The 24,326-nt window shown below is 38.9% G+C and overlaps 1 protein-coding gene across 1 annotated transcript; it reads left to right on the top strand.

Annotated features, from left to right (window-relative positions):
- The first annotated feature begins 1,088 nt into the window (after positions 1-1,088).
- On the top strand, positions 1,089-24,171 carry LOC127766148 (protein ILITYHIA). The gene is made up of 60 exons (XM_052291214.1): positions 1,089-1,321; positions 2,485-2,858; positions 2,950-3,081; positions 3,223-3,604; positions 3,764-3,907; positions 3,987-4,171; positions 4,319-4,445; positions 4,945-5,018; positions 5,413-5,489; positions 5,600-5,636; positions 5,797-5,963; positions 6,144-6,327; positions 6,397-6,474; positions 6,795-6,914; positions 6,992-7,051; positions 7,401-7,523; positions 8,191-8,284; positions 8,362-8,540; positions 9,080-9,382; positions 9,512-9,628; positions 9,716-9,817; positions 9,896-10,036; positions 10,174-10,338; positions 10,511-10,687; positions 10,775-10,897; positions 12,130-12,210; positions 12,326-12,442; positions 12,557-12,729; positions 13,189-13,266; positions 13,337-13,484; positions 14,098-14,220; positions 14,358-14,414; positions 14,488-14,598; positions 14,738-14,929; positions 15,046-15,219; positions 15,621-15,731; positions 15,820-15,889; positions 16,092-16,170; positions 16,256-16,358; positions 16,444-16,614; positions 16,706-16,828; positions 16,906-17,019; positions 17,293-17,399; positions 17,476-17,527; positions 17,604-17,710; positions 17,797-17,856; positions 17,948-18,062; positions 18,178-18,288; positions 18,375-18,512; positions 18,589-18,711; positions 18,894-18,965; positions 19,133-19,245; positions 20,972-21,130; positions 21,206-21,302; positions 21,391-21,573; positions 22,859-23,053; positions 23,132-23,299; positions 23,397-23,529; positions 23,700-23,784; positions 23,915-24,171. The coding sequence occupies exons 1-60, from the start codon at positions 1,192-1,194 to the stop codon at positions 23,952-23,954; spliced, it is 7,878 nt and encodes a 2,625-aa protein (XP_052147174.1). The 5' UTR covers positions 1,089-1,191; the 3' UTR covers positions 23,955-24,171.
- Positions 24,172-24,326: the final 155 nt, after the last annotated feature.

Here is a 24,326-nt window from a genome sequence, read left to right on the forward strand (position 1 = left end):
ACCGCATTACTTTCCTATTTTAGTAAATTTATACACCTAAAGTTTATACGCCTAAAGTTTATAGTCCCAAAGTTTATAAATCAAAAGTTTATATATTCAATTCAAAGTTAAATTTGAATTCAAATATTTTTTATAGTATTTCTATACATCTAAAGTTGTAGACCCAAAGTTTATAAATCAAAAGTTTATATACCCGACTTCAAATTTGAATCGGGTATATAAACTTTAGGTCTATAAATTTTAGGTGTATAAACTTTAGATGTATAGAAATACTATATATGAAAAAATTTGAATCGGATATTTGAATTCAAATTCAAATTTTAATCGGATATAATTCAAATTCAAATTTGAATCGGATATATAAACTTTTGACTTATAAATTTTAGGTGTATAAACTTTAGATGTATAGAAATACTATATATAAAAAAATATTTGAATTCAAATTCAATTTGAATTAGATATATAAACTTTTGACTTATAAATTTTGGTCTCTAAACTTTAGATGTATAAACTTGAGGTGTATAAATTTACTAAAATAGAAAAGTAATACGGTGGCAAAAAAGGAAACCAGGTGGAGGGAGGGAGGGGGAGGAGGGGGGCCTACCGATCGCTACCAGATCGGTAGGGCGATCGATCGCCCATTAGAACTACCCTAATACAACTATAAACACATTTTGAGAGGATAAAATAAAAGAGAGAAAAGTAGCGGACTACAAATTTGTTGCCAGCTGCAGCACGAACTCTAATATGCATGTGTGTATGATAGGTGAGTCCATATATTAATTGTATTGTATATGTTTATATGTAGCTATGGTATAAATTGGCTATAAAATTAACTATAATTCATTTGGAGCCCGTAGTTGGCCATACCCTTGCTATTATACAACCCTAACTTACACTCCAACTACCACGGTAGGAACCAATCACAATGAGGGGCTTACATACCGGACCCACAAAAGATAGCGCAAAGAAAAATGGGATCAATCTTGAACTGACAAAGAGGGCCCACATAGCAGCCAGACACGACTTGTGGACTCTGCCAAACTTAAACCCCAGCAACTCGGCTTCCTCAGCCCTGCGCTGCGTTGCCCCCCTCCTCCGCCGCCGCCTCATCCCACCACTCGCTAGTCCAATCTCGGTCTCTCCCCGCGCCGCCGCCGCCGCCGCGCCAGCCGCCCCTCCCCCCGCGGAATGGGCGCGCAGGAGGCGTCGGCGGAGGAGGCGCTGCGCACCGCCGCGGCCGAGGTCTCCACCTCCTCGACGACGCGCCGCCTCCGCCTCTTCCGCCACACCCTCCCCCATCTCCTCGCCAAGGCGTCAGGTACCTACGCCGCCATCGCCTCCGCTCCCCCCTATCCCCTGGATCGCGCGTGCTCCCCCCTTCCGTCCGCGGATTAGTCTCCCCGTGCGCGTTCGCTTGCTCCCGTGCTCCTACCCCCCCCCCCCCCTTTTTTTTCTGCGATCGAGAAAATTCTCGGACTCTGATGGCGGATTTGCTTTGATTTGTGGGAGCTAGGGCTCATCGTCCCGCGTTGCGCGTTTGCTTGTTCGTGTGGTTGCCCAATTCCGTTTTACTTGTAGCGGATCGTAGCTCGTTAGCTTCACTCGTCTGTGAATCCTGTGTAGATTGAGAATAATAGTGCTTGGTTTTGCTCCTCTTTTGCATCCTTGTCTCGTGTTATGCCATGCGATCTGTAGTGTAATTTTAGTTGCTTAGATTACAGTTAGGTCAGGACTAAGCAGCTACGTAGCTTCTGGAGTTGCTTGCTGTTGTTTCATCCTGACATCTGTTTAGTAGTTTTGAACCAAGAGAATGCTTGTATACATTCGTGTGAAGCTAAGTCTCTGCTTGCTTCCAAGTGGTTCCGCAAAGCACCATTGTTTTGTATGTATCTCGTGTTGGTCTGATCTGCAATTATAACTGAATTGCATCGCGCGTTAGTCCTGACTGCAAGGGAAGTTGGTTCGTGTGCACTCATCATCTCCCTTTTTCTACTATCTGACCAAAGCTTTTATTATGATAAGCGATTAAGTTCACAGATGCATAGTGTAATCTGAGCCTCCCTTGAAGTACCTGCATTCCTGATGCAGAGCGCCAGAGCATATGCTTCTTTGTGTTGACTAGATTTGATAGTGATATGTCACTCTAAGCTTAATACGTTGGACATGCTTGTTGAATATACCAAAAGTGAATATGATGCTACAACTGCATGGTCTCTGTTACCATGCAGTGTATATGTTTATCACACACACTTATGTTACGGCTGTTCATGATTCTCTAGAAAACTTGTTGCAAACAAACCAAGGCCGCTGAACTGATGTAATAGATCCCTACACCACCACCACTAATAAGTTAATAACACACACAAACACATACTTTCCTTGCTACGCATCTGGCTGATACACCTTCATTTCATTATACTATTCCATGTATAAGATCGATGCAAAGCTGTTTTTCTTAAGATTGCTTTGTCCCCCCTGCAGAGTCACCATCAGATACAACATTGTTAGTTGATCTCATTTTCCAGACATTGCTTATATATGATGATCGGGCATCGAGAAAAGCGGTCGATGATATGGTTATACAGGCTCTTGGTGAATCTACTTTCATGAAACCCTTTGCTGCTTCACTTGTTCAGTGCATGGAAAAGAATATGAAGGTTACAAGTCCTCTTGCATGCTTCAAGCTTCTCAGATGGTCATGCTATCTTCTGAATTTGAGCCAGTTTGCCATGCTTTCAAAAGGTGGTTTCTCTAGACTTGCCAATGCACAAGCAGTGTTATGTCAAGTCCTAATGGATGGCTCATTTCGTCAGCGCCGTACTTGCAAACAATTGTTTACCCGTCTTTTCTCTGAGGTAATATTTGTTTGAAACAAGTAAATAATTGCACTATTACATGGTTATCAGAATTGCTTTCTGATTATTATTATTTGGTCTCATTTGCCAGTCTATGGGAACGTATAAGATGTACATAGATGAGATCAGAGATTCAAGGATTCCAGTCAGGGACTCTCCTGCTTTCTTAAATATAATGCTGGATTTTGCCATCACTTCACCATCATTATATGCTGAGTACAAGGTAAAACATTGAACCCAGTGCATCACCAAATTTCAGTTATTATCACCCGTGCATTTTCTCTAACCGCCCCAATAATATGGGACCTGGTTTTTCTGGTTAATTTTGTTCATGTGTTTGACAATCTGTTATGATCTCTTTCAGCCACTGTTCCTTGATTTGTATGTCAAAACCATCTTGGGTTCAAAAGACCGGCCATCACAAGCATCGGCTGAAGCTTTTAAGGCTCTTTTTTTGGATATGGGACATGAGGACTTTAAAAACATTGTTGTCCCATCATGCATAAAGATGCTGAAAAGAAATCCTGAGATCGTGCTACAATCTATTGGATATCTCCTGAATACAGTCCGTTTAGACCTAAGCAAGTATTGCATGGAGTTTTTGCCAGTTGTGCTGCATCAGGCTCGGCATTCAGTTGAAGAGAGGAGGATTATTGCTTTGAGTACTGTAGGAACATTGAGTGGGAAGTCTAGTGATCCAGACACTCTACTTTCCATGTTCAATGCTATTAAAGCAATTTTAGGAGGTTGTAAAATGCAGATACATCTCTGTTTTCTGATACCTATTGGCTTATCATATTATTTGTGGGCTCTATTTGTGGTCTACAAATTGTGGCTTTAACTTATGCTGAATACATTAAAATTTTTGGTATTGAAGTCACTTTGACAAACTTTTGTTTGTGCAGGCTCAGAGGGCAAATTATCAATTCCATACCAGAGAATTGGAATGATAAATGCTTTGGAGCAGTTGTCAAGATCGCCTCCAAAGCAAATAAGCAGACTAGCTCCCTCGTTGTCCAGTTTCCTTCTAACGTGCTACAAGGATGATGGTAAGCCTCAAGTGTTCCACTCTAAGCTTCATACCTTCATTGAGTGGCATTGATTCATAGCTCTTTTATATTATGTCAGGTATTGAAGAAGTGAAATTGGCAGTTCTCTCAGCTTTGGGATCCTGGGCTTCGGTATCAACTGAAACTGTACAAGCAGATGTTGTTTCATTTATAGCTGCAGGTTTGAAAGAGAAAGACACTTTAAGAAAGGGGCATCTAAAATTAATACGGGCCATATGCAAAAAGTCTGATTCACTGACTAAGGTAAGATTTACTTTCAGTTTTTGTCTACAAAAAGAGTCATCTTCCTATTGGTTTCATTATTTTCCCACAAGATTAGTTGCAAGGCAGGTGATATAATTGATGCATTTCAGTTATTGAAGGATATGCTGTTATTGACTTGTTATGCAGGTTACATCTTTGTTGGATCAGTTAATACAGTTGTCAAAAACTGGTTTTACCAAGGCAACACAGCGGCTGGATGGAATCTATGCCCTCTTTTCTGTATCAAGGCTTGCTGCTATTGATACAAAAGCAGGTTTGTGTGCAATCTTTTTTCAACATCCAAGGGCATGTTTTTATGTTATCAAGAACCAGTTTCTTATATATATATATATATATATAATGCACAAAATCACAAAATCACTCAAAATTTTCAAATTGTGAGTATATACCTAGTTATAATAATTCGATTCATACCTATACCTATCAACAAAACAACTCAAATTTAACTTTATTTCACAATCCATGATTACATACCTAACTAATTATATGTATGGATGCTATATACCTAGAATCAAAATCTAACAAAAACAAGTTCAAATTTAGTTCAAACTTGCTTTGAACTAGTTAGTAAAGTAGTTATTGTTAATACCTAAGGAATTGAAAAAGTTTCATACTCATTTGAATTGGGTATATACTCAATTTCAACAATGGTGCCCGGGCACCATGGAGCACCAAACAAATTTACTATATATATATACACATATATATATATATATATATAATGTATATATGCCTTTAAATGTATAATGCAGATGCTGCTGTTCTAAAGGAGAAGCTCTGGACATTGATTGCTCAAAATGAACCCTCATTGGTCTCTGTCCAGTTGGTAATACCATATTTCCGGTGTCCTTTGAATATCTGATAAGAATATTTGTTATTTGCCAAATGATCCAGACTGCTTATGTATCTCCTATGCATGACTGGTTCATGACATATAACCTTTAAGTGGTTTTGCTAATCCACGGACATAACAATTGGATATACGTCAGCATTCCACATTGTTCTTCATTCTTTGTACTGTGAAGCTACATTCTGAAATTTGCTTTCATTATGCCAACGTGCTTGAAGAGTATAAGTTATTAATTTTTATCAAGTAGACAAACATTAGTGGTTTGGCTCAATCATTGGAGCTTCTGTTCTTAGTTTTCATATCTTTCGATGGTACCTTGAAACTGTTGCTCATTGCAGTAATTTTTTTAAACTACACTTTTCCTATGCAGTTTTCCAAACTCACAGATGAGGATTGCTTGACCATCATGGATCTTCTCCAATCACTGTTTGTGGAGCATCATTCCCGGTCTTGCTCTAGCTCAGTGTTTATTAAATTGGCTTTTATTTGGTTGGACTAGTGCCCCCCCCTCCCCCCCCCCCCCTCTAACTTACACCTTCTTTTTTTCTGTACTGCAGGGTCCAAGAGTTTTTCTCTGTGCAGTCATTACTGCAGGTATGTATTATGGGACAGCATTTTCAAACTGTCAAGTTTGACTTGCTGTTCCCAAATTCTCTTCAAACTTCCTTATGTGTTCATTCCGCTTTTTTAGTGTCAGAGAATTATTGCTTCTAAAATATGCGCTACCCTGATACTCATTGCTTTTCTGGTGCAGCTGCTACTGTATCTAGTTTGCCATCCATGTTGGGAAGTCAGAAAAATGTCTTTTGATGCTACCAAAAGAATCCTCTCAAGCTCTATTGGCTTAGCTGAAGATCTTCTCTTCTTATTTACTAATTGGTTGTCATTAGTTGGAGAGAGAATGTCTATTTTGAAACAAAGGTATGCTTATTTAATGACCTTCTCTTGGTATATTGGTGATCAAGCAGCGTGATCTATCATTAATTCCTCACCCTTCGTTTGAAGTGATCGCACCTAATAAGGCATCAACTTCAGGCAATTTTGATATTATTTGTTGGCTTGAACCCTTCAAATATATCCTGACACGTCTCTTTCAATCAGTGATACAGATAGCACTGCTGATTCACAATTACCATTCATTCCATCTACTGAGGTCCTTGTCAAGTGCTTGTTGTTGATTGCACCTTACGCAGTTGGCCATAGTCCGATATCATATTCTCAACTTCTACTGTGCTCCCACCACCCTTGTATTTCCAGCTCAGATTGTTCTGCTGGTGTCTGGAAGGTTGGATCTTGCTAGCTGTCTTCTGTCCACTTTTTTCTGTGCCTAACTGGTTTGCTTGCTCTATTTCAGAGGTTGCAGAGAAGGTTGAAACAACAGAAGATATTCTTTATTGAATTGATCTCTCCGAACATTTCAGTTATCTGCAAGGTAATTCTTACATTTGGAAACATGCGATACTTTGCCTTAACCTGATGGCTTACAGAATTCTTTTCCTGTTAATGTGTGCTGCTATTTTAATAGTGCTGCCTGAAGATATTAGGCCATGCCACTATATGTAATTTGTACTATATGCTATAAGGAAAAGAGCTGAATGTGTACTACTACATATTATGACTTTTTAATGGTTATTTGTAGTCACATGGTACACACTAGGATTTGGTTCTTTGGCATCGATTATAGGCCACACACTTTCTGTAAAAAAGCACTATTATCTTCTTGTGTCAATAACCCATAGACTTTCCTTTCAGGAATTACTTTCGCCGAATGGTTTATTTAGTTCCAACAAACAAATTCAATGTGCTGCACTAAATTCATTATCAACGCTGATGACAATAACACCCAGTGATGCATTCCTTGAGTTTGAGAAGGTATGTTTCCCTTCATATTTCAATTGAAACTTGCAATACCTTCTTCTCACATTTTTTGCATACTGTTACCTTCGCAGCACTTCATAGGGCTTCCAGATCTCACTTTGCATGATGGCTTCTCTGAGAATGATATTAAGGTGACCTTTTAAGAATGTGATGTTTTTCTATTAAGAATTATCGAGCCCCCATTTATGAACATGCATGGATGCGCCAGCTTTCTCTGTCCTCATATCTCCTTGAAATGAACTGAATTACTGTATCTGCACACCAGTCTCACAGTCTGTAGTAAGTTTAAGTATTAACTTGTCAAGAATGGCTATATTTTGCTATGACACTGCAACTATGTATGTAGTGTATTTTCAAAAGGTTTCCACATTCTTTGAGCAATTTATATGTACTAGTATCATTAGTGTTTGTGCCTTTTCAAATGGCTTCTATTCCTACTGTAAGAACATATACTTAGAAGTTCTTGTCTCCCCAATGTAGATACTCTATACTCCAGAGGGGCAGTTATCTACCGAGCAAGGAATTTATGTCGCTGAGGCTGTTGCATCCAAAAATACAAAACTTGCGAAGGGCCGTTTTCGTGCGTATGATGATCAAGACACGGTAATTTTTATACTCTTTGACACCATGAAGAAAAAGATATTCCATTGGGCAAGAGAATGAATTGTAGAAATTAGTGTTTCTGTACAACCTCTCTTTTTCTTGTTTGTTGGAGCATTTTTGCATCCCTTCTGGAATTGGAAATATGCTACTTGTGAGGTGACTTGTGACCAAGGTTTGAGTTCCAGTTCCAGGAAAAAAAAACCAGTTTATCCTAAAAACAGTTAACCGGTCGGTTGGTTACCAGACAAAAGTTTGATTCCAAAATTTTAAATTTGAAAACCGGTAATTTTTGGTAAACCAGTTCTTGAATTAAAAAAATGGATTCAAACTTTTGGCGTGGTTAATGCACAGTATTTTCATATATCTGTTATATAAAATGCATTGATGTACTAGACATGAGTCACATGAGTACATGACATTGGAAGAAAACTTACAGTTTGTACAATTTAAAATTTTGAATTTGAATGGGTACCAAACTACCAATTGGCTGCTCAGGACCTGTAACCGGCTGGGTAACTGGCGAGATTTCAATCTCTGGTTGTGACCAAAGTATGTTTGGAAGATGATGTATTGTGATGTCTTGTTTTATTACAAATGTTTCTGTGAGAGCTATAAGCATCTGGCTCAGACAATAACTAATCTGCATTTGGTATGCGATATTTTATAGGACTCTGCTCGATCTGGTGCCCCCACAAAGAGTGACAGAAGAGAGTCCTCTAGCATTGGCAAACGAGAAACAGGGAAATCCACAAAAAAGACTGGTATGATAAGCTAAGGTTCTGACACAGATTAAGTTTTCCACACTGTTTGGTAAAAAAATATCTGTACAATTTTCCAGCTCCGGCTGACAAGGCCAAGACTGCCAAAGAGGAGGCCAGAGATTTGCTTTTGAAAGAGGAAGCATCTGTGCGTGAGAAGATTGGACATGTGCAGAAGAATCTCTCCTTGATGCTGGATGCTCTTGGTGAATTGGCTATTGCTAACCCTATATTTACTCATGGCCAATTGCCTTCTCTGGTTAGCAATCCTATCAGCCTTTTTTACTGTGTGTGCTTGTTATGATTGTTTAATATTGCGACTATAACAATTGGAAGTCTGGAATCACAATGGATGGCTTTCACCATATGGTATTTTTTGTTGTAACAACAGAACTACCTTGGTCACAACAAAAAAAATGTCATCCTAATTCACGCAGTCAAACTATGCGAATATTGATCAAAGATATTTTCTAAAAATGTACTTTGGCTATACAAAATGGAATGATTATATTATACTATTTGTTATGCAAAATACTTTCATAATATTATAATTTTTTAACCATTGCAATGAATTTTACTGGTCAAACTCCCTTCTGTTGACTTTGGGAACTAAAAAAATGACATTTTTTTTGTGAGGAGGTTGTGCATATTTTGGACATGTAATCGTGGAAAACGGGGCCTGGTTAATGATCTGACTGTCAAATATGCAATTAAAACATAAATTGTAGCCGTTTGGTCGTTCAGTGTCCAAGAAGCATATACGAGTCTTAATTTAATACTTGATGGTGTTCCATGCAGGTAAATTATGTTGAACCATTGTTAAGTTCTCCAATTGTAAGTGATGCCGCATTTCGTGCAATGTTAAACCTAGCACGCTGCACAGCCCCGCCTCTTTGCAATTGGGCACCTGAGATTGCTGCTGCTATCCGTGTAATTGCGGTTGATGATTTTGAAATGGTTATGGACCTTATGCCTGTGATTGTGGAAGAAGATAGCAACAAGAAATCATCACCTGGCCTCTTTGAGCAAATAGTAACTGGGCTGACAGTTGCATGCAAAGCAGGGCCTCTTCCAGCAGATTCATTTACTTTTGTCTTTCCGGTATTTCTTCTATTCTATCACTACTATAATACTAAGATAAGTTTACTTTTATTCGATCTGATCCTCCCCTTTTTTCTATGGCACCTTTCCCTCTATTTCTTGTCATTAACTTGTCATTTTGTTGTTCAGATAATGGAGAGAATTCTTCTTTCTACAAAAAAGACGTGCCTTCATGATGATGTGCTTCAGATACTAGCCATGCATCTAGATCCAATATTACCTCTTCCTCGACCTAGGATGCTATCAGTTAAACATTCTTAGTTCTTTCATACTGTATGATCTGCATTGCTTTATTCCCCTATTATGAACTAACTTGTCTTTTTGTTGTGTTAGGTTCTTTATCATGTGCTAAGTACCGTTCCTGCTTATCATCCTTCTGTTGGACCTATGCTGAATGAGTTATGTCTGGGTCTAAAAAGCAATGATTTGGCACAGGTTGTTATTTTCTGTTCATTTCTCAGCATTATTTGTTTCACATGATGTTGTGGTATTCTGAATCACTTCTTTACATAGGCTCTTGTTGGGGTATATGCAAAAGAAGTTCATGTTAGGCTTGCCTGCTTAACTGCTATAAAGTGCATTCCTAGCCACTCTGTACAACGGGATTTACAGGTATCAACAAGCCTCTGGATTGCTGCCCACGATCCGGAAAAGGTCGGTAACATTCCAACTATATTTTTCATGAAACCGTGTTTTTTACTCTTTTTACATCCTTGAAAAATGTTAGAACTTTTGATTGTTTTAGAAACTGATTATTTTATTGTACCTATCGGTGCATATGCCTTTTTCAGGTGGTTGCTGAATTAGCAGAGGAGTTATGGGATCGCTTTGGTTTTGATGTTTTTACTGACTATTCTGGTATCTTTGATGCGCTTTCCCATAAAAATTACAATGTTCGAGCTGCTGCAGCTGAAGCTCTGGCTGCTGCACTGGATGAAAATCTTGACAAAATGCAAGTAAGTTTCCATTGGTACAAGCCCCCCCTTTCTTCATTATGTATGTACTAGTGTCATTATGTTTGTTTAGCTGCAAAATATTAAAAAGGCATCAGAGCTTAGCTGTTCTTGACTAAAGAATACTTTGTTACTTTGGGAGGGACCTTCTAATTACTCTATGGTATTATGGCAGGATACACTTTCTACACTTTTTTCTTTGTACATCCGAGATCTTGGTGCTGGAGTTGAATTTGGAGATATACATTGGCTTGGAAGACAGGGTGTTGCATTAGCACTCCATTCGCTTGCAGATGTTTTGGGTTCTAAGGATCTTCCTGTTGTTATGACATTTCTCATATCACGTGCCTTGGTAAATGTTTCTCTTTTACATTATGTGGATTCTATTATTTTTAATCCTCTTGCATTGAGTTGTTAATGCCTTATATTGAACTTATAGGCTGATCCTAATGTGGACGTTCGTGGTAGAATGATTAATGCTGGAATCCTTATTATTGATAAACATGGAAAGGAAAATGTCCCTTTGTTGTTTCCTATTTTCGAGAGCTACTTGAATAAAAAGGTGAGTCTTCCTTATAATTTCTGTTACAACTGAGTAAATTGCATTACTACTCACTAGTACAACAACTTGGCAAGTGGGTGCCATTTCGTATAAGAATTTGCAAAGTGATCAGATGGGTGAAACAACTTGACAAATGGGCGAAAGCTAGTACAAGAAATTGCAAATTGATCAAACCAGAGCAACTTGGTAAAGAGGTGCATTCATCAGTTATGAGGCTCCATGTGGGACTGTGAGCCACATCAGCAGTACCTGGCAAATGGACCGACCCAATGAGCCACACGTGCAGTGGTGCTCACTAGTTAATAATTTTATGTCAAATTCCGTACCTTTCTTGTTATTTACCTCCATGTTTTCTTTCCTGTGTTGATTCACTGGACGGTTTATGTTGAATTGAACCATAATGTAGATCTTCATGCTTCAACTTGCACCGGTAGACCCTAGGGTTAGTTTGTGATGACACGCAAGGTTATAAAACTCAGATCTGCAGGCCACCAATATTTAAGGTCCTTATGAGATAGAACCACACATTAATCAAGCAGCGTAGACAAGATTTATGCAACTAAATCTTACAGCTTTAATGGCTGACTTGATAAATAATCATTGCCTGAATGTCCTATAATGCCATGTGGGCCATGTGGCGCCTTCTAGGCATAAAAACACACTCAAAGACCAATTTGTTGCGGTAGATTGGTCAATTTTAAAGTGTTGATATACTCCCTCTGTTTTTATTTATGTCACTTTTGATCATGCACGTAAATCAATATGGTCAACTTTTTCCAGGCAAATGACCAAAGTGCCCCTAGTTTAGTGGGATATAGAATCTAGAATTTTCAAAATACATATGCCACAAATATCATCTTAGGCCCACGAATGACAAAACAGGAATCACCTCCTTTGTAAGTGTGCAGTGACAAGTATTTTCAAACTTAAAAGTTGTCAAATGTGACAAGTAATGAAAACAGATGTAGTACTAACTAGCAACCATTTACCAAGTTGCACCGAATTGATCACTTTGCAAGTTCTTATACTAACTAGAAACCACTTGCCAAGTTGTTGCACCGAATCGATCATGTTGCAAGTTCTTGTACTAATTTACGCTCATCTGTCAAAGTTGTTTCACCCACCATGCAATTTACCCATTACAATTTATGTTGATGACAAAGCTCTTGGATTTGCTTACCTGTTGTATATAATAACATTATTCTCACTTTTTTTTTCTCATTTGCTCTCAGGCCTCGGATGAGGAAAAATATGATCTTGTCAGGGAAGGTGTTGTGATATTCACTGGTGCTCTTGCAAAACATCTATCAAAGGTACATATATTTTCACTTTTTCAGACTATGGTGGTTATAGGCTGAGTTGTCTTGAATCAAGCGTCATATGTATATGATATTACCATGCTAATATAAACTTTAAACTTTGTAACAGGATGATCCTAAAGTCCACAGTGTTGTTGAGAAGTTGTTAGATGTCCTGAACACCCCATCGGAGGCAGTTCAAAGGGCTGTGTCAGACTGTTTATCTCCACTTATGGTCTCAAAACAAGTGAGTTGCATGGCATTATCAGTTTCATCTCCCATTGCTGATTACTACTCCTTTTGTTATGTTTTCCTCCTCCTCTGTTTTATATTGTTATAATTTGCACTTCTCTATAACCAGGAAGAGGCCCAAGCTCTTGTATCTAGACTTTTAGATAGGATGATGAAATGCGAAAAGTATGGTGAACGACGTGGTGCAGCCTTTGGCCTTGCTGGTGTGGTTAAAGGATTTGGAATTTCTTCCTTGAAGAAGTATGGCATTGCTGCAATACTGCGGCAAGGTTTGGAAGACAGGTATGCTATTTTTTTTAACTCTTCCACCAGTTCTACATGAAAGACTTACTAAGCTTTGTTTCTGCATTCACCATGTGACATATAGTTTCATCATATAATATCTAATGTGCTTGCGGCCTTTTGAAATTACTTCTTTTGCTGTCTATTGTCTAGTTACTTTTAGTGCACTGTGAATTTGGCGCCTGTCATTGTGATCACTCTCAGTAATTGAGAAGCTCTTCCTTTGCCCTTAAGGCCTTAAGGCCCTGTTGGATGTGACAATTTTCCCTGATTCCTAATAGAATTCAACTTTGTGGAATTTATATGTTCCAAAAATGGCCTAAGTTCAGCATTTTGAAGACATATGACCTCGCTCGTGCATCTTTCAATGACAGGATAATACTTTGCATCGTACTTTCTTCTTTTGTGGATTCTCTGTCCTTTTTGACAAGAAACTATAACTAAATCTGTCCATTCCAGAGCTTCTGCAAAATCTCGCGAAGGAGCTTTACTAGGATTTGAGTGCTTGTGTGAGAAGCTTGGCAAACTATTTGAGCCGTAAGTGAGATACCATTTATTGTAGGCTTTGTTTGATCCAAAACGTTTCATTGTGATCCTTGTCTTGCAGGTATGTCATTCAAATGCTACCGTTGCTGCTCGTGTCTTTCTCAGATCAAGTTCTGGCAGTGCGTGAATCCGCGGAATGTGCTGCTCGGGCAATGATGTCCCAGCTCACAGGTCATGGGGTGAAGCTTGTCCTTCCTTCACTTCTTAAGGTGCGGATGCCTTGTTTGAAATTACCTTACTGATTCTAACGCCTTTCATGTCTTGTTTGAAGTTATCATACCTCCCATATTTGTACAATTGGTCACTTGCTGTTGCAATCCACTAACCAAACCTTCTGCCATTACATCTAGATTTGATGCATTCCATTATTTTCAAGGTTCAGTTTGATTTGAATATACACAGCATCTAGCACCAGAAACTACTAGTTGCAAGTAATCACATGATTTCAACTTAAGTATTTTGCATAATTCTGTGGGTTTGTGAAGCATTTTGACCCAATGACTGGAGTTCTTTGAAACGAATTGTAAACACCTAAGATTTGCGGAACTTACACTTCATTTAATCAACTAGAGACTAGATAGAGCTGCCCGTCTGTGATGAATGATATTCTGTCTGTGCCCTTTTTTATTCGACTCCAATGTTTATGCTGTTTATGTGAATTTTTATATGTAATATTATTGATTTAATAGTTCAGATACCATCTGGGGAAAAAAAATCAGATATATGGTCACGTTTATTTCCCTGAAGGTGAACTTAGGGGGATATCTATTTATTTGCTAAATAATTTCTTAAGATGTGCATATGTGGATAATTATCTTCCAGGGCCTAGAAGATAAAGCATGGCGTACTAAGCAAAGCAGTGTTCAACTTCTCGGTGCTATGGCCTATTGTGCTCCTCAGCAGCTATCGCAGTGTCTTCCAAAGATTGTTCCAAAACTTACAGAGGTATATGATGGAATCTGTATGTTGAGCTTATAAGCTGCGTATAATACTTTCATGTCTTCTTGTACTTGTGCTTAGAATGCCGTTTTATATGCTACGGTTAGCATGTGATTTATATATTTATTCCGTATCTTTGCTAGGTATTGACTGACACACATCCTAAAGTCCAAGCAGCAGGACAGACAGCCCTCCAGCAGGTAATGTATTATTTAATGTAAACTCTGAGATGTTGATGCCTCGTTTCCAATGGATGCTATGATGTTTTTCCAGGTTGGAAGTGTTATAAAGAATCCTGAGATATCTGCACTTGTTCCTATTCTTCTGTCCGCTCTGACAGATCCAAACAACCACACCAAACATTCTCTTGACATCCTTCTTCAGGTAAAGCAAGCTTTAAATTAACACACTTTTTTTTTTTTTTTTTTTTTTTTTTTACATTTCAGCTGCTTGCATCATACTGCTTTTGTAAGAGGAACTTTTTAATTATTATATTTACCTTATATGTCCTTTTTTTTGGCAGACAACTTTCATTAATTCAATAGATGCACCATCACTTGCACTGCTGGTGCCTATCGTGCATAGGGGATTGAGGGAGAGAGGTGTTGATACCAAGAAGAAAGCAGCTCAAATAGTCGGAAACATGTCTTCTTTAGTTACAGAGCCAAAGGATATGATTCCTTACATAGGGCTGCTCCTACCTGAAGTAAAGAAGGTAACTTCTGTGCCCCTATTGTGGCACAAATAGCTTATCGAAGTGAATACATGCAAATAGCAAACCATTAGTTGATTTTCTTTACGCCTTATACTCTTCTCGACAATGTTTTTTAGGTTCTGGTGGATCCTATACCTGAAGTCAGGGCAGTTGCTGCTCGAGCTCTTGGATCTCTTATAATAGGAATGGGTGAAGAAATTTTCCCAGACCTTGTGCCATGGCTATTAGATACGCTCAAATCTGATAGTAGCAATGTTGAGCGGTCAGGAGCTGCTCAAGGACTAAGCGAGGTTGTTTTCTTTCCTTTAACATATCAGTGCTTCTCTTGTGGCCGAACTTTTTTATACCTAATAGAATGTGTGTGTTTTAGTTTGGTATATTTTTGTACTCTTTTGGAACCACCTGCTGCAACAATGCAATATTTTTGTTGCCAAGAGAATTCACTTCTGTAATGTCTGATATGTTTATTATTTATTGCATTGGTTCACACTTCTCTGACATATCATTCAACGAGGAAAAATGATTTTACTTAACAAAATTGAGTGTGTCATGAAGTCCATTCAGGGTTCCTAACCCAGTGTTATTATCTAAACACGTGCCATGGGTACTCTTAGGCAATAATGAATAGCTGGTTCAGCCAGCACGACATCTGTTAATATATAATTACACTAAAGTTATTGCCAATTTTCAGGTCTTGGCTGCTCTTGGAAAAGACTATTTTGATCAAATTCTTCCTGACATCATCCGTAATTGTTCCCATCAGAAGGCTTCTGTTCGCGATGGGCACTTGACACTATTCCGCGTAATTTACCTCTTATTTCTTTTGTTTTTCTCTTACTACTATGTCACTTTTAATGTTGAATTGTTTCTAACTAATATACATTTTATAGTATTTGCCAAGGTCCTTGGGTGGGGTTTTTCAGAATTACCTACAGATCGTTCTTCCTGCTATATTAGATGGTAAGATAGTTGAACTTTGGGCGTGTTTGGATGGTGCCCTGACCTGAGCGCTCTCACTCAGGCAGGTGCATCCAACCACAGGCCACCAAAATCGGACGCCTGAGAATCATGCCTGACTCAGGCGTGATTCTCAGGGTAAACCAAACAGGCCCTTTGTCTCTGCTCTGATCACATTGGTTATCTAATTACTTACTTCTGTCAGGACTTGCTGATGAGAATGAATCTGTTCGTGATGCTGCACTTTCTGCCGGTCATGTATTTGTGGAGCATTATGCTACATCGTATGCTCTCCCATTTGAATTAGTTTGCTGCTCATTTTATCACAATGCTATTGATATGTGATGACATTTTCACTATGTTAAATAGGTCTTTACCTTTGTTGCTTCCTGCCATTGAGGACGGGATATTCAGTGATAATTGGCGTATCAGACAGAGTTCTGTTGAACTATTGGGTGATCTTTTATTCAAGGTCTCTTACCTCCTTTATGTAGCACTCTCTCTTTGGTTTTCACCTTTTCAATGGTTGCACCATCTAGTAATGCTATTTTTGATAGGTGGCTGGAACTTCTGGGAAGGCAATCCTTGAAGGTGGAAGCGATGATGAAGGTGCTAGCACTGAGGCTCATGGGCGTGCAATTATTGATGTACTTGGAAGGGAGAAACGTAATGAAGTTCTTGCTGCCATTTATATGGTCCGTTCTGATGTCAGCTTGACCGTCCGGCAGGTATATTTGTGTTTTTCCCTTGCCTGTTAGAATATGCAACTGCTCAGTGTTGCCAGAACATTCATATTCAACCTACTTCTTTCAATGTCAGGCTGCATTACACGTTTGGAAAACTATCGTAGCAAATACTCCAAGAACTCTGAAGGAGATTATGCCTGTACTTATGGACACACTTATTTCATCACTTGCATCATCTTCCTCAGAACGCCGGCAGGTTTGGTCTATTACATATTCTGTTTCAATGTTGTGGAGAGTTCTACTTCGACTTTGCTATATATGGACATTTTTCAGGTCGCTGGAAGATCTCTTGGTGAGCTTGTAAGAAAGCTTGGTGAGAGAGTTCTGCCCTCTATTATTCCAATTTTGTCTCAAGGACTGAAGGATCCTGATGCTAGCAGGAGACAAGTATGTATTTTTAGCTTAATGCGTTTACAGAAGTTTACAATGATCTCTTTATTTCTTAGGAGTAGTGGAGAATGAAATGAAAATCTTCGTATACTCAATTGCGTTGAGCTATGTTTTCCTTATCCTTATCATTTTTTTTTGTCTTTCACCCTGGAGTTCCTTGTCAGCTTTTACTGATGTTCTTTATGAATTTTACTCTGTACAGATTATTCATTTCGTTGAACATACTTATTCTAGGAATGATCAATATGCTTTATTTTTTTTGGTTTTCAGGGTGTTTGCATCGGCTTGAGTGAGGTTATGGGTAGTGCCGGAAAACATCAGCTACTAAGTTTTATGGATTTGCTAATCCCTACCATCCGAACTGCTCTCTGTGACAGGTTTGCTTCTTGGCTGTGATTTTTTTTTTTATGTTTTATAGTTAACTCTCAATAAACAATATGTTGTTTGTGGCAGCACCCAAGAGGTCCGTGAATCTGCAGGATTAGCATTTAGTACTCTGTACAAGGTATCACAGAGACCACGTTCTTATGTTATGGATTATTTGTCGTTCTTGTATGTTGACTTTTCCACCTTTTATGTAGAGTGCTGGACTGCAAGCCATTGATGAGATTGTCCCCACTCTGCTACGGGCTTTGGAAGACGACGAAACATCTGCGACAGCCCTTGATGGTCTAAAACAGATTCTAAGGTTCTTTTTATTCTCTCATTTGGTGAAATTGAATATGTTGACTTGGAATTGCAGAGAGATGCTGACCTTTCAGTCTGCTTTTATAGTGTCAGGACTGCAGCTGTTTTACCCCATATATTGCCCAAATTAGTCCAGCCTCCTCTCTCGTGAGTGAACCACTGCTATTCGCAATTTACTATAATTATGCTTAAATTAACACCATCCTTTCTTAACACATACTACATTGTACTTGGCTAGTTCATTCAATGCACATGCATTAGGAGCTTTAGCAGAGGTTGCTGGGCCAGGTTTGAATTCACATATTGGAACTGTCCTCCCAGCATTGATACTTGCCATGGATGATGAAGATGCTGTAAGATGCATTCAAGACACAAACATACTTTGATTTATCTAATTTCTTATTCATGTTATTCATTATTTATACTCTTAAGATCATTATCTAATATTTCACTCTTTGGTGCTTAAAGGATGTACAAAACTCGGCTAGGAAGGCTGCTGAAACTGTTGTGTTGGTTATTGATGAGGAAGGAATTGAAACATTAATACCAGAGCTTCTTAAAGGAGTCAATGATAGTCAGGTAGTTTCACCTGAAAATTCTTTTTAGGATCCGAAACAATATTATTCTGTTCATTTTAAGGGTTTTAACAAAATTTTCCCCTGCAGGCATCCATGCGGCGTGGCTCAGCCTATCTGATTGGTTTCCTCTTTAAAAACAGTAAATTGTATTTGGCTGATGAGGCTCCAGATATTATGTCCACCCTAATTACTTTGTTGAGTGATACCGATAAGGCTACTGTATCAGTGAGCACCTGCCATCCAGTATGCTACAGTGTTATTTATCTACTTTTAAGACTTATTTACTTACAACTGTCAACAGGCTGCTTTGGAAGCATTTTCGCGAGTTGTTAGCTCTGTTCCAAAGGAACAGCTTCCTACACATATAAAACTAGTACGTGATGCTGTCTCCACTGCCAGGGATAAAGAACGTAGAAGGAGAAAGGTGCTACTCTGAACTTCTAAACTTCAGCTGTGCATAAGTGGCAATCTGTCCTCTCATAGCTTGGGAAAAAAAATGTTGCCACAATATTTTCAGAGACACTTCTTAGTTGTTCTTGCAATATTTTCAGAGACTTCTTAGTTGTTCTGATTGTAGATTCTAACAAAAATCAAATTCAATTTCAGGGTGTGCCTATTCTCGTCCCTGGCTTATGTCTTCCGAAAGCACTGCAGCCCTTTCTTCCTATATTTCAGCAGGTATGTTTTTTTAGAACTATTTTTGATATTAAGTATCCCTGCTATAACCAAAATGTGCATTTCTGGATTGAGAAACACTAAAAACGAACTGCATTTCTTTTCTTTATCTTATACCATCATCTGGAGGGTTCAGCACATTTTATGATACCTCTTCTGTTCAACTCCAGGGTTTAATTAGTGGATCAGCCGAGACAAAGGAACAGGCAGCAGAAGGTCTGGGGGAGTTAATTGATGTTACAAGTGAGAAAACTCTTAAGGAGGTTGTTGTGCCGATTACAGGGTATGGCTGATTCATCAAAATAACTTCAATTATGTGGTTATCATCTTTAGCTTTAAATTTACATGGAGCATTATGTTGTCCCAACTTTGGCTTTAAGACAGATCCAATATGGTTTAATGGGTTCCGTAACAACCATCTGTCATGCTGAAGGGGTTACTTTAAACTTCTATCAGTTTCCAGAAACCGCAAAATGCATGGACTGGACAGTGTTGATGGTCCTTTAAGTTAATTCGCCACTCTGAAAGCTGTCCTGAACTTCACGTAGTTAGCTCCTCTTAACTTAAGTATTGCACTGATCAATGATGACCAGGGAGTTAGCTCCTCTGTTGAATATGCAGTACCATCCTTCCGAGGCATCTCTGAACTTCAGATATTTCAGACATATTTGTGTTGTATAGTCCTATCAAGTTAGACCGAGTTAGAGAATTTTGAACAAGAGTTCTTTCTGATCAAGTTGTATTTCTCACCATTTAATTGAAGAGTTCTATTATGACTTATACCCAGATTAATAAAAAAGACCAACAAGAAGTAGTATTTTTAATTTGTATCCACATTGTTAGTTCCCATCATTCCGTCGTGTCTTTGCTCTATGTTTTAGACAATTCATTTATTCTATATATTTTTCTACCATGATATTTTGTAACTCATAAACATAACAAGGTTGCTGATATTTTTCACTACTATTGCTTTCAAGATGTAGTCCTTATGTTGTTAACGTTTAACAAAGATACCTTCGATCTTCATCAATTGAATGGCATCAATCTAGCTCTCCCTTACATCTAAAACACAGCACTTGGTGATCATATTTTTGGTGCTCTGGATCCAATATTAGTTAGAAGTGTAGCTTTGGCAGGTTTCAAACTGCTCCTTCTGCCCGTTGAATATTATTTTATAATGGCCATACTAATCTGCTTGTATACCATAAGCTAGAGAGTTTACATAGGTAAATACAGTCGTATCCTGGTATTGACCCTATAGTGCATCCTGGTATTTATCATAAAGTGCATTACTGACCTGTCTATGTCCCATCTGCTTGGTACATGGTCTAATGTAAACACAGAAGTGCTAACTAGTGCCCTGCCCTCTGAGACTGTAAATACGTCCCCCAAACTAGTACTTCATCCGGCAAAAAATATGTGACGTTTGACTTTCTTCACGGTCTTCAAAGTTAACTTTTGACCACACTTTTATCTTAGAATAAGTTTGTAAAATATTGTATGGTTATGATATTTTAATAGTAGTACTTTGTAAGGCAAACCTACGAATACCCTTTTTTGAACCAAGTATATTAGAAGTTATTGATAGTCGAAAGTTTCAAAAGTTCGATCGAATCTTGTCCGGAAGATCAAATATTTATGGCTGGATAGAGTAAATGTGTTGTCCCGCGTGACCATAAATGGCCAGGCACTATTAGCGTCCTGGCACTAAGATAGTGGATATAAATTAAAATATAGCACTAACATTTACTGCACAAAACAATTCGTGTTATCACATTCACATCGTTGCCGCAACTTAGTTACTTCCCTTGTTTTACTTACCATGATCTACCTTGAAGAAACAACATTAAGTAGGCAAATGTGAAAACAAAACAGGAGCCTAAGCAATGCTCTAATCTAATGTTTTTCTGTTTATCCTCATTGTAGGCTGATTTACTTTTGGTTATATACATATATATATTTGCATGTCTACGTGAAGCTCTAATCTGTCCTTTTCTTTTTTCATATAGTCCTCTTATCCGTATTCTTGGAGATCGATTTCCGTGGCAAGTCAAGTCAGCTATCCTATCAACTCTGACTATCATCATTTCTAAAGGGGGGCTTGCACTTAAGCCTTTCCTTCCACAACTTCAGACTACATTTGTCAAGTGTCTGCAGGATAACAATAGGTTGGTGTTACTATCATTTCGTTTTGCAGTTTGTTCAATTGTTCTACCACCTCTCACACAAAATTTGAACAACAGATCTGTTCGAACAAGGGCTGCATCTGCTCTTGGAAAGCTTAGTGCACTTAGCACACGAGTGGATCCTTTAGTTAGCGATCTGTTGTCCATGTTGCAGGTAGTTTTGAATTCTGCACACACCCTCTTCTCTTTGTTTTGATGAAGTTTTGACTGCTTGTGCAAAAAAGTAATTTTAAGTTTTTTAGTCAGGGGATGATGCGGTCAAAGAAAGCGTACTTTCTGCACTTAAAGGTGTTGTCAGGCATGCTGGCAAAAGTGTTAGCCCTGTAGTCAGATCTCGCGGGTGTGATCTTCTCAAAGATCTACTTCAGGCTGATGCTGATGACGTCCGCAGTTCTGCGGCAAAGGCAATTGGTACATTGTGTCAGGTATGGTTACTTTTGCCCTTCTTTTATCCATATAAACTTTTCCCTTGTGATGCAATGGAAAACCTACAAATTTGATAACTATGCTGGTAGTACTGCACAAGTGCCATTAGGGCATTTACAATGCGGTGACATGGCGAGTGGTCTTGCGCTTCCACATCGGATCCGAGCCACCACCTCAGCTGGGAGAGTGACCTCGAGTGTGCCCTGATGAAGGCACAGGAGCCTTGGCTTGGAAGGTAGCCTGGCGCGTGGAGCCGCCTTGTGCGAGCAGTGCCCTTGTCACGGTTGATTTTTGGGGGACCATCCAAGCTAGTAATGCATTGTGATGGAAGTGTCCTCGATGGTAACCTACGTAGCACACTCTCTCCTGAGACCATACCATTAGACCACTTTGCTCTGTAAATGCCCTTCCGCACCAGCTTCTCCACATCTGAATGGCTGCCCCCGTCGTTAATCAGTCATATTGTCATTGTGCTGAACGTGAGCGGAAGGAATCGTCAAGCTCAGTGGAAATAAATGTCATTCATGCCAACTAAGGAGAATGGTTTCTGACAGGTGGCTATGTTGATTGGCATCTGATAAGCTCAGAGAGCCTTAAAAAGAGTCTCCTCTGGCTTGAGAGTGTTTGTAGCTATGGTATGGATCTGTTCTGAACAGCAATGCGTCAAAAGAAGATCTGATCTGAAGACCAGTGTACATTGTATTCCTGGAGTACACCTTCTCTATCCGCAGCTACTAGTAACAACAGATGTTGACCTCCTTTCTTTTCTGTATAAGACTTCATTCGAAACCTTGTGATAATCACACAAGTGAAGGAAAAGAGAATTGGTCCAGTGGGAACTCATTTTATAAGTACTGATTGCAACACTGGCTCAGTATCCTTTATTTGTTTTCCTCTGACTGCTCTTTGTCACCCTCTCCAAATTCACTTTGACACTGGTGCATGACCTGCTGAAGACAAAACCTAACTTGTCAGTACCACACACCACCATGATCATAAGATGCGCCCATGTATCAGTGGTTAATGGGAAAAATAATTTCCTATAGAATGATCAGATTGAATATGCTCCTGTCTGAACCTTGTGACTGGTAACAGAGTAGCCTTGTGTCTAATAAGGTTGTTCAAATTGCTAGTCCTATTTCTTGGGAGCTTTTTTTTTTTTACATAAAGCATTGACCTATCTTTGTTGGATGTGTTAGACACAATGTCCTTTTCATAACTGTTGTGTTCTTTTCCTTCATTTGGCTGTGCATCCGTTAATTGTAATATACCTTATTTCTTCAGTACATGGAGGAGAACGAGACTTCTGACCTGGTGCAAACCTTGTTGAATATGGGAACCTTACCAGACTGGTGTACCAGGCATGGTGCTTTGTTAACATTCTGTTCGATATCAATGCATTGTTCATCTAAGTTGTGCCGTTCGATGTCATTTCCTTCTATTGTTGATCTTCTGAAAGATTCTCTGAAAGATGACAAGGTAGTGAATCATCCTGGATACCTTAGTTTCTGCAAATATAACTGTGCCCTTATGTGTAAGTCTTGTCTGTCTTTGAAGTTCCCTGTTCGTGAAGCCTCGACAAAAACTTTGGGGAGGCTACTCTGTTACCAGTTGCAGTCTGAAGCTAGCACCTTGCAACTTATCCAGTTACTTGCCTTGGCATTGCGCGATGATTCAAGTGAAGTTCGAAGGAGATCTTTGTCTTGTCTCAAAGCTGCTGCAAAGGTTTATACTCTGATCATATGTTTCTTGATGATCATTTTTATCTTTAGTTGAGTTGGTATGGCTGGTAATCTAATGACTTGGTGAGTTGGTGTTGTAGATAAATAACCCAGCCCTTGCTACGCATCTCTCAATATTGGGCCCAGCAATAGCTGAAGCTTTGAAGGATACGAACACGCCTGTGCGTGTAGCAGCAGAGCGTTGTGCCCTTCATGTTTTCCAGTTGACAAAAGGTACTTCACATGTCTTTGCCTTTCTTTTCTGCTCATATTATATTATACCAACTTCATGACAATATGTAAGGACTCCGTGAGGCGGTGATAAACTTAACATTTGCCAGAATTTCAGTGTCATATTGTTTAATGAACTTTTCAAAAACTAATGTCGCTAGCTCTGTTTCCAGGAGCAGACAATGTTACAATTGCTCAAAAGCACCTGAACATGACAGGTTTGGAAGTAAGGAAAATTGCAAAACTTCCAGAGGAGAGGTTAGACCTATTGTGCTACCTACCATTGCTGATATGTGTGATTGTTCGTTTTTTCTTTTCATTAATGAATGAAATTAGATGAGAACTATCTATAAAAAAATTGACCATTTCTTTCCACTTTCATCTGCAGTGATGGCAGTGAGAGCAGTGACGATGACAAGAGGACATAAAACGCATTACTCACTGCAGCCACTCGGACCAAATTTTGCTTCTGTTTGTTGTCCACCCATATATGATCTTTTCTTCATAGTTGTGGAAATATGGTCATTTTTCTCCTCCTGGCCATTGGTATAAACACCCTTTTTTGACAAAATACAGTAGCAGAGGAAGACAGTTCGGCGTTGTTCATATTCTTCTTACTAGAAATCAACGTTGTTCATAATACAATGATAGTGTTAATGAAGATTAATTAATCCCAGATGCTGACTCTACCGAGGACTTTTGGTGATCATAGTAAAGCTAGAGTAGCATTGCAAAAATAGCTGATGAAAACATTGCGGTCTAATGAGTGAAATGGTTGCAACCATACTGGATTACTAATC

This window comes from Oryza glaberrima, chromosome 3 (genome assembly GCF_000147395.1).
Source record: "Oryza glaberrima chromosome 3, OglaRS2, whole genome shotgun sequence".
NCBI lineage: Eukaryota > Viridiplantae > Streptophyta > Magnoliopsida > Poales > Poaceae > Oryza > Oryza glaberrima.